The 13,777-nt window shown below is 43.2% G+C and overlaps 1 protein-coding gene across 2 annotated transcripts; it reads left to right on the plus strand.

Annotated features, from left to right (window-relative positions):
• CHAMP1 (chromosome alignment maintaining phosphoprotein 1) lies at positions 1–13,329 on the plus strand. 2 transcript variants are annotated; one of them, XM_054529339.2, is made up of 3 exons: positions 1–325; positions 7,128–7,250; positions 9,793–13,329. In XM_054529339.2, the coding sequence occupies exon 3, from the start codon at positions 9,848–9,850 to the stop codon at positions 12,287–12,289; it is 2,442 nt and encodes an 813-aa protein (XP_054385314.1). In that variant the 5' UTR covers positions 1–325; positions 7,128–7,250; positions 9,793–9,847; the 3' UTR covers positions 12,290–13,329. The 2 variants fall into 2 exon arrangements, with proteins under 2 accessions (XP_054385314.1, XP_054385315.1); XM_054529340.2 differs by having other exon boundaries at positions 6–325; positions 9,840–13,329.
• The last annotated feature ends 448 nt before the right edge of the window (positions 13,330–13,777 follow it).

Here is a 13,777-nt window from a genome sequence, read left to right on the forward strand (position 1 = left end):
ACTTCCGGGGCGGGGCGGGCGCGCAGCCCTTCTGAAGGCCCGCGCGAGCCGCTAGTTTTGCCCACGCACTTTTGGCACAGCCGCGCCACGCGATCGGCGATCTGATTGGCCCGCGCGGGAGGGCGCGCGGCGCCAAACTTGCTTCCCGTCAGCCCCCGCCCGTCCCGCGGGAGCGCGCACGCTCGCGCACCCGGATCCCGGCTCCTGCGTCCAGTCGCCATTCGGGAGGCCGCTGCGCTGCAGGGCCTCGCGGAGCCGCCCGCGACCGCGAGCCGGGCCCTCCGCGCGGTCCTTCGCCCACTAGACGCCGCCCGCGTCCGGACCGGTGAGGAGGGAGAGCGAGCGGGGGAGGGGCGTGGTTGGGGCCTGCATCCCCGAGCCCCGGGTCGGCCGCCGACCTGGCGGGGCCGGTCCCGGGAAGCCGCGGGTCCGAGTGAAGGGGGCCTGCGCTGCCTCGCCTCCCACACGGCCGGCGGGAAGGGCCCGCCCCCACAGACCCGGGCGGGAGTGCGTCTTTGTGCAGGGAGCGGGGAGGCCCGGTGTCAGTCACTGCCGAGGCTGGAAACGTTGCGTTTGAAACCATTGGGAAGTTGGGGGCAGCACAAGACGAAAGCCATTCTTTCTGTTTTAGTTCTAGACTGCCTCCTCTTCTGTCATTATTACTGTTTAAAAATCCGCTATACAGCCTTCAGAGTGGGAGAGGACATTTGTAAATCATAAACCTGATAAAGACTTAGTGTCTAGAATACAAGAAGAGATGCAACTGACCAACAAAAAGCAACCCAGTTCAAGAATGGGCAAGGAATTTGAATAGATATTTCTCCAGAGAAGAGAGACAAATGGCCAATAAGCACGTGCAGTGATGCTCAACATCACTAACCATTAAGAAAATGCAAATTAAATCCACAGTGAGATACCACCTCACACCTGTTAGGGTGGCTGTTAAAAAAAAGGGAAATTATGAGTGTTGGGGATGTGGAGAAATTGAAGCTTGGGTGCATTGCTGGTGGGAAAGTAGGGTGGTGCAGCAGCTATGGAAATTGGTAGTCGTTCCTCAGTTCTAGGTTTATACCCCCCAAAATTGACAGCAGGGACTCAGATACTTGTTCACAAATGTTCATCGCAGCATTATTCGAAATCCAGATGTCTATCAACATGTGGATGAAAGGCAAGCTATGGTATATACATATAATGGACCATTGTTCATCTTTAGAAAGGAATGAAATTCTGATACATGCTGCAATATGAATGAACACATTATACCATATAAACGAGCACATTGAACACATTATGTTGAGTGAAATAAGACACAAAAAAGACATACTGTATGATTCCCCCTCAGGCACAGAATTGAGATGACCAGCATTGAAAGTGGAGAGTGGGAGTTACTGTTTCATGGGTACAGAGTTTCTGTTTGTGGTGAAGAAGTTCTGGAAGTGGATAGTGGTAATGTTTGCACAACGTTTTAGTACTAAACTAACTAAATTGTGCTTTTGAAAATGATTAAATGGCAAGTTTTTTTCTTTTTTTGAGATGGAGTTTGGCTCTTGTTGCCCAGGCTGGAGTGCAATGGCCCGACCTTGGCTCACTGCAGCCTCCGCCCCCGGATTCAAGGGATTCTTCTGCCTCATCCTCCCAGGTAGCTGGCGTTACAGGCACTTGCCACCACACCTGGCTAATTTTGTGTTTTTAGTAGAAATGGGGTTTCTCCATGTTGGTCGCTGGTCTCGAACTCCTGACCTCAGGTGATCCACCCGCCTCGGCCTTCCAAAGTGCTGAAATTACAGGCATGAACCACCACGTCCGGCCTAAATGGCAAGTTTTTTGTTTTTGTTTTTTAATGAGCCAGAGTTTCGGTCTTGTTGCCTGGGCTGGAGTGCAGTTGTGCGATCTTGGCCCACTGCAACCTCCGTCTCTTGGATTTAAGCGATTCTCCTGCCTCAGCCTTCCAAGTAGCTGGGGTTATAGGCGCCTGCCACCACACCCAGCTAATTTTGTATTTTTAGTAGAGACGAGGTTTCTCCATGTTGGTCAGGCTGGTCTCTGACTTTCAACCTTAGGTGATCCGCCCACCTTGGCCTCCCAAAGTGCTGGGATTATAGGCGTGAGCCACCGCGCCTGGCCCTAAATGGCAAGTTTTATGTTCTGTTTTACCACTCTTTAAAAAATACACATGAAAAAGCAAAACTATGGAGGCAATAAAAAGATGAGTGGTTGTCAGGAGCACAGGAAGATGTTAAGCAGTGAAATTATTTGTGGTGGATACATGATGCTATGCATTTGTCAAAACCGATAGAACTGCACATCATGAAAAGTGACTCCTTGGTGGGGTGCGGTGGCTCACGCCTGTAATCCCAACACTTTGGGAGGCCGAGGTGGGCAGATCACGAGGTCAAGAGATCGAGACCATCGTGGCTAATATGGTGAAACCCTGTCTCTACTAAAAATAAAAAATTAGCCGGGCATGTTGGCGTACGCCTGTAGTCCCAGCTACTGGGGAGGCTGAGGCAGGAGAATCGCTTGAACCTGGGAGGTGGAGATTGCAGTGAGCCAAGATTGCGCCATTACACTCCAGCCTGGGTGACAGAGCGAGACTCCCTCTCAAAAAAAAAATAAATAAATAAATAAACAATAATGACTCCTTGTGTAAACTATAGACTACTTAATAAATCAATATTAGCTCATCATTGTAGCAGATGTCTCACACTAATGCAAGGTGTTAATACAGGTTGAATATCCTTCATTCGAAATGCTTGGAACCAGAAGTGCTTTGGATTTTTTTTTTTTTTTTTTTTTTTTTTTTGATTTTGGAATAGTTGCATTGTACTTACTGGTTAAACATCCCTAATCTGAAATCTAAAGTGCTCCTTTTGGCACTCAAAAAGTTGTGGATGTTGGAGCATAATCGGATTTCAGATTTTCAGATTAGGGATCCTCAGCTTGTAGTAGGAGAAACTGGGGACAAGAAGATAGGTGGGAATTCTTGTACATTCTCTTCAGTTTTTCTTCAAACATAAAACTACTTGGAAAATTAGTTTATTAATTTCTTTCTTTTTTTGGTTGGGGGCGAGTATGGAGTCTTACTCTGTTGCCCAGCTGGAGTGCAGTGGCTCAGTCTTGGCTCACTGCAACCTCCATCTCCCGGGTTCAAGCGATTCTCCTGCCTCCGCCTCCCAGGTAGCTGGGATTATAGGTGTGCACCACCACGCCCAGCTACTTTTTGTATTTTTAGTAGAGACAGGGTTTCACCATGTTGGCCAGGCTGGTCACGAGCTCCTGTCCTCAAATGATCCACATGCCTTGGCCTCCCAAAGTGTTGGGATTACAGGTGTGAGCCACTGCGCCCGCCCAGTTTATTAATTTCTTAAAGGCCAGGCATGGTGGCTCGCATCTGTAATCCCAGCACTTTGAGAGGCCAAGGCAAGAAGATCTCTTGAGGCCAGGAGTTCAAGACCAGCCTGGACAACATAGACCTCATCGCTACAGAAAAAAAAAATTAGCCAGATGTGGTGGCATGTTATAGTCCCAGCTACTTAGGAGGCTGAGGCGGGAGGATCTCTGGAGCCCAGGAGTATGAGGCTGCAGTGAGTTGTGATGGTGTCACTGCACCAAAACCTTGGGCAACAGAGCGAGACCCTGTCTTTAAAAAAGAGAAAACGTCAGCTAAGATAAAGAACAATGCTAGTGTGTATAGACTAATAGAACCCATTTAGCTTTAAACATGTTCTACATATTGAATTTTAATTAAAAAAACTATACATCAGATGTATTTTAAAAGATGATCAGTGGTGTTAGACTTCAAAGAAGAAATTGAATGGGAGATGGGAAATAGGTATGATACACCATATGGCATAACATTGCATTGAAGAATACTGGGTGACAGACTGGCAGAGCACCAATGATTAGAATTTAGGTTTTTTAGAGACGAGATGTAATCTGTCTCAAAGACAAAAAGAAATTTTTGTTAATCTGGACAATTCCGAGTTAATTTTTAGTTAGGGTTAGGAGTTCTTCAATTTAGGAAGAAATTTTGCTAGAACCTTAAAGCTGGAAGGACGCCCAGCTCTCTAGGCTTTGGCTAAAAGTTGAATTCTGGGACTGAATTCTGTAACATCTTCGTGGATCATTCTGCTACTGTGGGAAAGACAGCATTTTGTTACAGCAGAGACCAGAATTGAGAAAACCAGAAAAAAAAAACTGTTTCCTCTGACCTCAGTGTTGTGATCTTTGACAGGTCACTTCTTTCCCTCATCATCAGTCTTTTCAGTTATGAAATGAAGAGGTTGAACTCAAGACCTCTGAAGATCCTTCTAGTCCTATGCTGATCATCAGTTTTTTGTTTTTTGTTTTTTTTTTTTTGGTTTTCTTTTTTGAGACAGGGTCTCACTCTGTCATCTAGGCTGGAGTGTAATGGTGCAGTCTTGGTTCACTGCAACCCCTGCCTCTCAGGCTCAAGCGATTTCTCTTGCCTCAGCCTCCCGAGTAGCTGGGACTACAGGTGCATTCTGCTGCACCCGGCTCATTTTTGTATGTTTTGTAGAGACGGGGTTTCGCCATGTTGCCCAGGGTGTTCTTGAACCCCTGAGCTCAAGGGATCCACCTGCCTAAGCCTTCCGGAGTGCTGGGATTACAGGCCTGAGCCACCACACCCAGCCTGATCATCAGATTCTAATTATGGAGTACTCCTACCTGACAAAGGAACTCGTTCTAGTTCATGATAGAGTAGATTGTAAACTGTGTTAAGCCACAATTCTTTTCCTGCTAGCTTCTGATTGTCACTTCTAGGATAGCTCATATATTATCTGTAATTCTTCCCCTTTGGAAGTTAAATGTCTGTATTCGTAAATGACTTTTTTTTTTTTTTTAAAGGGCCATCTGCCATCCTGGTTGCCTTTTTTTTTTTTTTTTTTTTTATGTTCCCTAGTTTGTTAGAGACTCTCTTAAAGTGTCCTTCCTGCCCAGAGCTGGGGACAGTGATCATGGTGTACTCTGCCTAGTGCAGAATATGGGATATAGTTCTCTATAGTCCTGTATACATGCACTTGATAATGTGGATTCTAAGTGTTTGTTTCATCTTGTTTATTTTGGCCTATTGTACAGGCTTTAAAAGATCTTACTAAATTCCACTGTATTAGTTTGTGTATATCTAGAAAGAACCTGGACAGATAGCAGAACTTTATTCTCTCATCAGATACTGATCATTTGTCTGATTTGGGCAAGCTGTTTAATGTCAAGCTTGAGTTTCCTTAACTATAAATTGAAGTTTTAAAGTAGATGATCCCTGAGGTCTTTTCCTACCCCCAAATCCTATGACTTTGAGACTAGATGGTAGCTTAGGTTTCCTCTAGTTTTAAAATCCTGTGAATCTAAGATTGAGAGAATGTTAGGATTGAACAGAGCACATACTGTGTGCCAGGGATGTGCAGCGGTTCCAGAGGTGAATAAATGGATAGTCCCTCCTCTCTAGGAGCTGGCATCCTGTTGGTGGTATCAGGCTGTAGTGCCAGAGGGTGAGATATACAGCTGGGGCTTCTAGGAAGATTGGGAGGAAGTGGGGAATTGGCCAGTACAGTTGACCCATGAATAACAGGTTTGAACTTCAACCAAATGCCAATAAAAAAGAGCGTTTACAGAATGTGAGACATTTATATGGAGGGCAGGTTTTTCATATATGGGAATTCCACAAGGCTGACTGTAGGACCTGAGTACGTGTGGATTTTGGCATATGGGGGAAGTCCTGGATGGAACCAGGTCCCTGTGTTTACAGAGAGACAGCTGACTTAAAAAGCCGTCCTGCCTGAAGGATGAAGGAATTTGCCTGATGGCTGGGTGGCAAGACAGGGAGTGTAAAGGAGAGGAAATAGTTTATACAAAGGCCCAGACGCTGGAATAGTCAGGGAATTACATGTGGGCCAGTATTTTGAGAATGCAGTCTGGTCATGGGCCAGACTGTGAAGAGCTTTATATGCCGTATTCAAATTGTATACTGTAGGTGTCTTAGTTGACTTGGAGGAAATGTGAACAGGCAGATCACATTAGGCTTCTGTTTGGAAGACAGGTTTGGTAGCTGTACGATGAATGGGTTGGAAGAAAGACTAGTGGCAGGGAGTTCAGATGTCAGAATTAAAGCAGTGATGGGGTGGGGGATAGAGAAGGGGTAGATGAATGTGCTGGAGCTAATCAGAAGCATAATATGAGCTGTTGTGTAGCTTGTGCATGGCCAGTTTATCACATTCTGTTCTTGTCAGCAGACTCACCCACACCATGATGCTTTATCTTTGAAATGCATGCAGGAAGAGAAGAGGGCAGAGCAATCACTGAAGCAGGTCCATGTGTTCTTCCTTGGGGTCAGGACACTGCCATCCTGCTCCTCCCAGAGTCCTTTCTTTTTGTGCCTCTTGGTCCTGTTTGTTGTGGTGTCCCTTCCTCCACTGCCTGTTAATTTGGCATTCTGCTGTGTAATATCAATAATTGACAAAAGTCAGCCATTGTTATAGTCAGTAGTCACACCAGCAGTCTTCTGAGTGCTTATCAGAGAAGTGAAGTTAGTTGGTGGGTTTGAGAAGGATTTGATTACACACACGGGCATAATTCCATAGTGGATCATTAAAGAGAAAGTAGACAAGGATGGTGTCAGGAGTGGTATGTACTGTAGTCTTTGGTGTCATTTCATAAAAGTAAGTGTTTGGGCTGGGCGCAGTGGCTCACGCCTGTAATCCCAGCACTTTGGGAGGCTGAGGCGGGCGGATCACGAGGTCAGGAGATCGAGACCATCCTGGCTAACACAATGAAACCCCGACTCTACTAAAAATACAAAAAATTAGCCGCACGTGGTGGCAGGCGCCTGTAGTCCCAGCTACTCAGGAGGCTGAGGCAGGAGAATGGCATGAACCCTGGAGGCGGAGCTTGCAGTGAGCCGAGATCGGGCCACTGCACTCCAGCCTGGGTGACAGAGTGAGACGCCGTCTCAAAAAAAAAAAAAAAAAAGTAAGCAGGCTTAGTGGACTGGACTCCTCTCACTGTTAGGGCAGGATGGTGAGAGAAATACACAGAATTTCATTACAGGGGACACACACGATCACAGATGTAGTGTTGATTACTTTTCTTTGTTTTTTTTTTTTTTCCAGGTTCAACTTCTCATCTTTGTTCTTCTTCATATACTATAGGCTATTTGCTGTGGGTTAGTCAAAAAGCCATGTAGAATGCCTGCCTTTTGAAGACCACTTTTAAGGTGTCTAGTAAGACAGCAGGTAAGTCTAGTAGGGAAAGCATGCTTAGGAGAATATTTTATGAAGAGAAAATTAAAAAAAAAAATACTTGGAGTTCTTGAGGAAAATCTCTAAAAGTGTACATGCCCTTATGGATATAATGTGTGTTGCGTGCTAGATATACATAATTTGGGATATGAGAAGTGAATTCCGTAGCATTCTGTTTAGATTTAAGTATGAGATTGGCCTGAAGAGCTGGTGGTAGGCAGCGGGAAGAGGAGGGATGGCTGGGAGGAATGGGGAATGGTAGGTGAGTTAGACTCAAACCCAGCACACCTGAGCTCTTAGTCGCTATTGTAATTACAGTATGTAATATAGTGCTCTTTAATATTAGCTTGGCTGTTCATTATTGCCAGTTATAGCCGCATGGGATTATTGAGACATATCCTGCATTTTCCCCTAAAGTCTTCTAGTTTTATTTAACAATGGGCTCTGAGATGGATGGTTAACCCATTTTTTTTCCATGTATTCAATTACGTTTGTACGTTAAAGATCATTTTCAGAGATTTTTCTTCAGTACTGAATTATTTATTTTTGTTTTGTTACAGTCCTGGCCCCAAAACAATTTTCTAAAATACAGGATAACTGCAGGCAATTCAGAAAGAGTAAATAGTTTCCGAAGAAAAGTGTTTGTTTCCTCAAGTATCTGTCACCTTTTTAGCTTTAGACCAAAAAATAAAAAAGGCAAATGATACACCTTGGATAAAAGTGTTAGGAAACAGTATTGTCAGTGAGAACATCTTTAAAAACAAGTTATGAAAGTTAGAAATGTTAATACTTTTTTTTTTTTTTTTTTTTTTTTGAGACGGAGTCTTGCTCTGTCACCAGGCTGGAGTGCAGCGGCATGATCTCAGCTCACTGCAACCTCTGACTTCCTGGTTCAAGCGATTGGCCTGCCTCAGCCTCCCAAGTAGCTGGGACTACAGGCGCACACCACCATGCCTGGCTAATTTTTGTATTTTTAGTAGAGATGGGGTTTCACCATGTTGGCCACGATGGTCTTGATCTCCCGACCTCGTGATCTGCCTGCCCGGCCTCCCAAAGTGCTGAGATTACAGGCATGAGCCACCGTGCCCGGCCTATACATTTTTTTAAATTAATGGTTTTGTAATTAATAAAGGGAGAACCTGCATTTCTAATCTGTACTGTTCTTTGAGGAGCAGTAAATATCATTACCATCAATAAGGGAAGGTGTTCAGTCTTTCTCATTAAAGAGAAGCACATTAACACAATAGTGAAATACTAGCTTTTACCTAGGTTGTAGCAAGGATTAGGAATTTATAGGAAATTGTATCTCATATACACTGTTGTTACGCAGTAATAGAAGTTTTTGAGAGTTTGGTAAAATGTATCAATTTTATACACAACTGGCCAAGTAATCCATTTCTAGGAATTTTCCCTGCAGAAATACCCTCACATGCAAAGATAAGTACAGGGAAAGTCAGTGCTTACTCCATATGTAAAAATGTCTTAGAGATAAATTCTAAATGAGAGTAAGTTGCCAGATAATGTTTAATATCCCATTTGTGTAAAGCATGTGTGTTGATCAATATATGCTTAGGACATTTCTTCCAGGACACATGAGTACACTGGCTACCCCCGGGGACTGACACTGTATCTCGTACTGTGTGAATGTGTTTTTAACTGTGAGCTTCTGTTCCTTTTACTACTTAAGAAGACTGGTTTACAATTTTTTTAAATTCATGTTTTCCGGCAACTGTGTTCCAGCTGCTGGGGTGTCCTCTGATCTGCCCTTTGCTTGGTATGTGCCTTCACATCATTCAGGATCTCTGCTGGAATGTCCCATGCATAGATGTCTTTTCCAACGGCCTCTCTACATCACCCTCCACCTTATCTTCCCAACTTGTGAACGCCATATTGCAAAGCACTGCTTTAAGCCTAAGTGCCTAGAACATTGTAGGACACAAAGTAATTTATTTATTAAATGAATTAATAAAATACTATATTGGGATAGATTAAACGTTACAAAATATGTTGACATGAAATCAAGCCAGCATCATGTTTTAAAGTCATCTTTTTATAGCTAGATTTAATTTATTAAGTGCTTTCTGCAAAAGGTTTAGTCTGTTGTTCATCCTTAAATAGCCAAGATTTAATTTTGATATTCACTCATCTTTGTGTGCCGAGGACTTTTGTACTTGGAGTTTGAGAGTCAAAGTATAAAGCACATGCAATAGCTAATTCTAGAGTCAGGCTCAGATCACTGATAGTCCTATAGCCTGGACCAGAGAAAGTCATGTAACTTCTCTGAACCTGTTTCTTCATCTGTAAGTGAAAATAATAGTTGAGTCATATCATTAGGAGTAAATGAGATGGTGTATGTGAAACTCCTAGCAGAGTGCCTGGGACTGTTCTATATCTCCTTTTTCTTCAAATTCTCCCTAGAGATACTATCAAAGCACGCACCATTCTAGACTTAAAATTATGCAGTTATAGAATGGACTGACAGCATTTTATTCAGAATTACAGTTCATGAAAATAATTTATTCCTACTTTATTGCAGCAGTATTGAAAGTTTTTAAAGAATATAACCGTATGTGTTGGTAACAGAAAGAAGAATGGAAGTATTCCAGGAACTTCGTAAACCATCAGCACGTTTGGAGTGTGACCATTGCAGTTTCAGAGGCACAGACTATGAAAATGTACAAATACATATGGGTACCATCCATCCAGAATTTTGTGATGAAATGGATGCTGGTGGGCTAGGCAAAATGATATTTTACCAGAAAAGTGCAAAGTTATTTCACTGCCATAAATGCTTCTTCACCAGCAAGATGTACTCTAACGTATACTATCACATCACATCCAAACACGCATCCCCAGACAAATGGAATGATAAACCAAAAAATCAGTTGAACAAAGAAACAGATCCTGTGAAAAGCCCTCCTCTTCCTGAACACCAGAAAATACCCTGCAATTCAGCAGAACCAAAATCCATACCTGCCCTTTCAATGGAAACACAGAAACTTGGTTCAGTTTTGTCTCCAGAATCGCCAAAACCTACTCCTGTTACTCCCCTGGAGCCTCAGAAACCTGGCTCTGTTGTTTCTCCTGAGCTACAGACACCTCTTCCTTCTCCTGAGCCTTCAAAACCTGCCTGTGTTTCTTCTCCTGAACCTCCAAAACCAGTCCCTGTTTGTGAATCTCAGAAACCTGCCCCTGTTCCTTCTCCAGAACCACAGAAACTTGCCCCTGTATCTCCTGAGCCAGTAAAGGCTACTCTTAGTAATCCCAAACCCCAGAAGCACTCTCATTTCCCAGAAACATTGGGGCCACCTTCAGCCTCATCTCCAGAGTCACCAGTTCTAGCTGCTTCCCCAGAACCTTGGGGACCATCCCCAGCTGCATCTCCAGAATCTCGGAAGTCAGCCCGGACTACCTCCCCTGAGCTAAGGAAGCCATCCCCTTCAGAGTCTCCTGAACCTTGGAAGCCATTCCCTGCTGTCTCCCCAGAGCCTAGGAGACCAGCACCTGCTGTGTCACCAGGCTCTTGGAAGCCAGGGCCACCTGGGTCCCCTAGGCCTTGGAAATCCAGTCCTTCAGCGTCATCAGGACCTTGGAAGCCAGCTAAACCTGCTCCATCTGTGTCTCCTGGACCTTGGAAACCAATTCCTTCTATATCTCCTGGACCTTGGAAACCAACTCCATCATCTGTGTCTTCTGCATCCTGGAAATCTTCATCAGTCTCACCCAGCTCCTGGAAGTCTCCCCCTGCATCTCCTGAGTCATGGAAGTCTGGCCCACCAGAACTCCGAAAGACAGCTCCCACATTGTCTCCTGAACATTGGAAGGCAGTTCCCCCAGTGTCTCCAGAGCTTCGCAAACCCGGGCCACCACTATCCCCAGAGATCCGTAGTCCAGCAGGATCTCCAGAGCTCAGAAAACCCTCAGGGTCACCAGATCTTTGGAAGCTTTCTCCTGATCAGCGGAAAACTTCTCCTGCTTCACTTGATTTCCCTGAGTCCCAGAAAAGTTCCCGTGGTGGTTCTCCTGATCTCTGGAAGTCTTCCTTTTTTATTGAGCCTCAGAAACCTGTCTTCCCTGAGACCCGAAAACCAGGTCCTTCTGGGCCATCTGAGTCCCCCAAAGCAGCCTCAGATATCTGGAAGCCTGTTCTCTCTATTGATAATGAGCCTAGAAAACCTGCCCTGTTTCCCGAGCCTGCCAAAACAGCCCCTCCTGCTTCTCCAGAACCACGCAAACGTGCCCTTTTTCCAGAGCCCCGGAAGCATGCCCTTTTCCCTGAACTCCCCAAATCTGCTCTATTCTCAGAATCACAGAAGGATGTTGAGCTTGGTGATGAACTACAAATAGATGCCATAGATGATCAAAAATGTGATATTTTGGTTCAGGAAGAACTTCTAGCTTCACCTAAGAAACTCTTAGAAGATACTTTATTTCCTTCCTCAAAGAAGCTCAAGAAAGACAACCAAGAGAGCTCAGACGCTGAGCTTAGTAGTAGTGAGTACATAAAAACAGATTTGGATGCAATGGATATTAAGGGCCAGGAATCAAGCAGTGATCAAGAGCAGGTTGATGTGGAATCCATTGATTTTAGCAAAGAGAACAAAATGGACATGACTAGTCCAGAGCAGTCTAGAAATGTGCTACAGTTTACTGAAGAAAAAGAAGCTTTTATCTCTGAAGAGGAGATTGCAAAATATATGAAGCGTGGAAAAGGAAAGTATTATTGCAAAATTTGTTGCTGTCGTGCTATGAAAAAAGGTGCTGTTTTGCATCATTTGGTTAACAAGCATAATGTTCATAGCCCTTACAAATGCACAATTTGTGGAAAGGCTTTTCTTTTGGAATCTCTCCTTAAAAATCATGTAGCAGCCCATGGGCAAAGCTTACTTAAATGTCCACGTTGTAATTTTGAATCAAATTTCCCAAGAGGTTTTAAGAAACATTTAACTCATTGTCAAAGCCGGCATAATGAAGAGGCAAATAAAAAGCTAATGGAAGCTCTTGAACCGCCACTGGAGGAGCAGCAAATTTGATAACACAGTTGTGAATATTTGTCTACAAAGGTGTTTGTTGAAACCGTTCTTTGTAAGTATAGCTTATCAAATAGCCTAGTTGGATCAGTAGATGACATGTATGGTGTACCGTGTTTCACTGTCTCAGTTGTGTTACTAAGAATGAGCATTTGATTATTTTTTTTGGTCTTTGTCTATGTGACTATCTTGTAAATCAATAAATTTCTATATAGTCCAGATGGATTAAACTTCTCATTTCTTTTAAATATGTATGAATAATAATACAAGGAAGTAGGCATTCCATTTAATAATCAAGAGCAAGTTGTACTCAAAGCATTCAGTTAAAGTATATCTGTGTGTGGAACTAATTTCAGACAATAGAAAATATTAGTTGAAATGTTTAAGAATTAGGCATGAAAAATAAATTTGAGAAATTTTGTTTCCTTACATGTATTTTTAAATCATAAGAGTTATTTTCTATCTGATGTAAAATTAGTTTATAAATCTTAATCAGCTTCTAGATGTTTATTAGCTTTTATGTCATGAAATGTTGCAGTCTCAGGGTTGCTGATTTTCTGCTAATGGGAAAAATTGAGTAAGTCTTTAAAATAGTTTGCAGCCTTCTCCCACAGGAGACAAGTGAAAGATAAGTGTGATTTTAGATCTTTCTTGTCCATAGTTGTTTTCAGTGGAGTCTTCCATTCTGTATCTTACCCTAAGATCTGGTTCTTCCCTCCCCATCCCCACCCCCCACCCACCGCCTGCCAGCTCACACTAATAGATGATTCTTAATTGCCAAATGTGTTAGAGTTTGTATATTCTACTCCTGGGCCTTACATGTCACCTGTTGGGGCTTAAGACCAGGTTGATAAGTAGGAACTGAAAGTCTTCCAGATTCACAGTAGAAAATGTTATAGACATTTCTGTTAAAGAAATATATCGATTTTATGTTTTTCAGTTATGTTACTGTAAATACCTTGTACCTGTTCATGGATTATTTTATTCTAAAATATTCTGTCAAATGTGTATCAACCAAATTAAAAAGAAAGGCTTTCATGTCAGCAACATCTTCATGTGTGTTTTCTTTTGTGTAATTTTCATTGCATGATACACAAATCCATTATTTCCATGTTTTCAACATAGGAGTTTTCATATCTGGAGCAGCATTTTCTTAGCTGTGTTTTCTCCAAGTTCTGTGGTCAAGTAAGTTAGGGAAATGCTTGTATAGGGAGGACTGCATGTGAAAAATCTCATCCTTTCATATGAAAGGTTTTTTAATTCTAGTGGTTGCCTATCCTGCCTGCCTCTAAACAGTGTGAGGCATTTAATCTCAAAGGATTCTGATGTGTAGCCAGGATTGAGATGCTGTACTGGGTTTAATTTAGCTATTCCCAGACATTTTTTAACAAGGAACAGTTTTGTCCTAGTTCCCCACCCGCTGGTTTCCCTATTAATATGCCCATTGGGATAGCTTAACAATATTTAGAGATATGGTTTGGCTCTGTGTCC

Source organism: Pongo abelii, chromosome 14, assembly GCF_028885655.2.
Source record: "Pongo abelii isolate AG06213 chromosome 14, NHGRI_mPonAbe1-v2.0_pri, whole genome shotgun sequence".
Taxonomy (NCBI): Eukaryota; Metazoa; Chordata; class Mammalia; order Primates; family Hominidae; genus Pongo; species Pongo abelii.

Coding starts and splice junctions, on each gene's coding strand:
- CHAMP1 (XM_054529339.2), top strand. CDS start 9,848: ATGGAAGTATTCCAGGAACTTCGTAAACCATCAGCACGTTTGGAGTGT.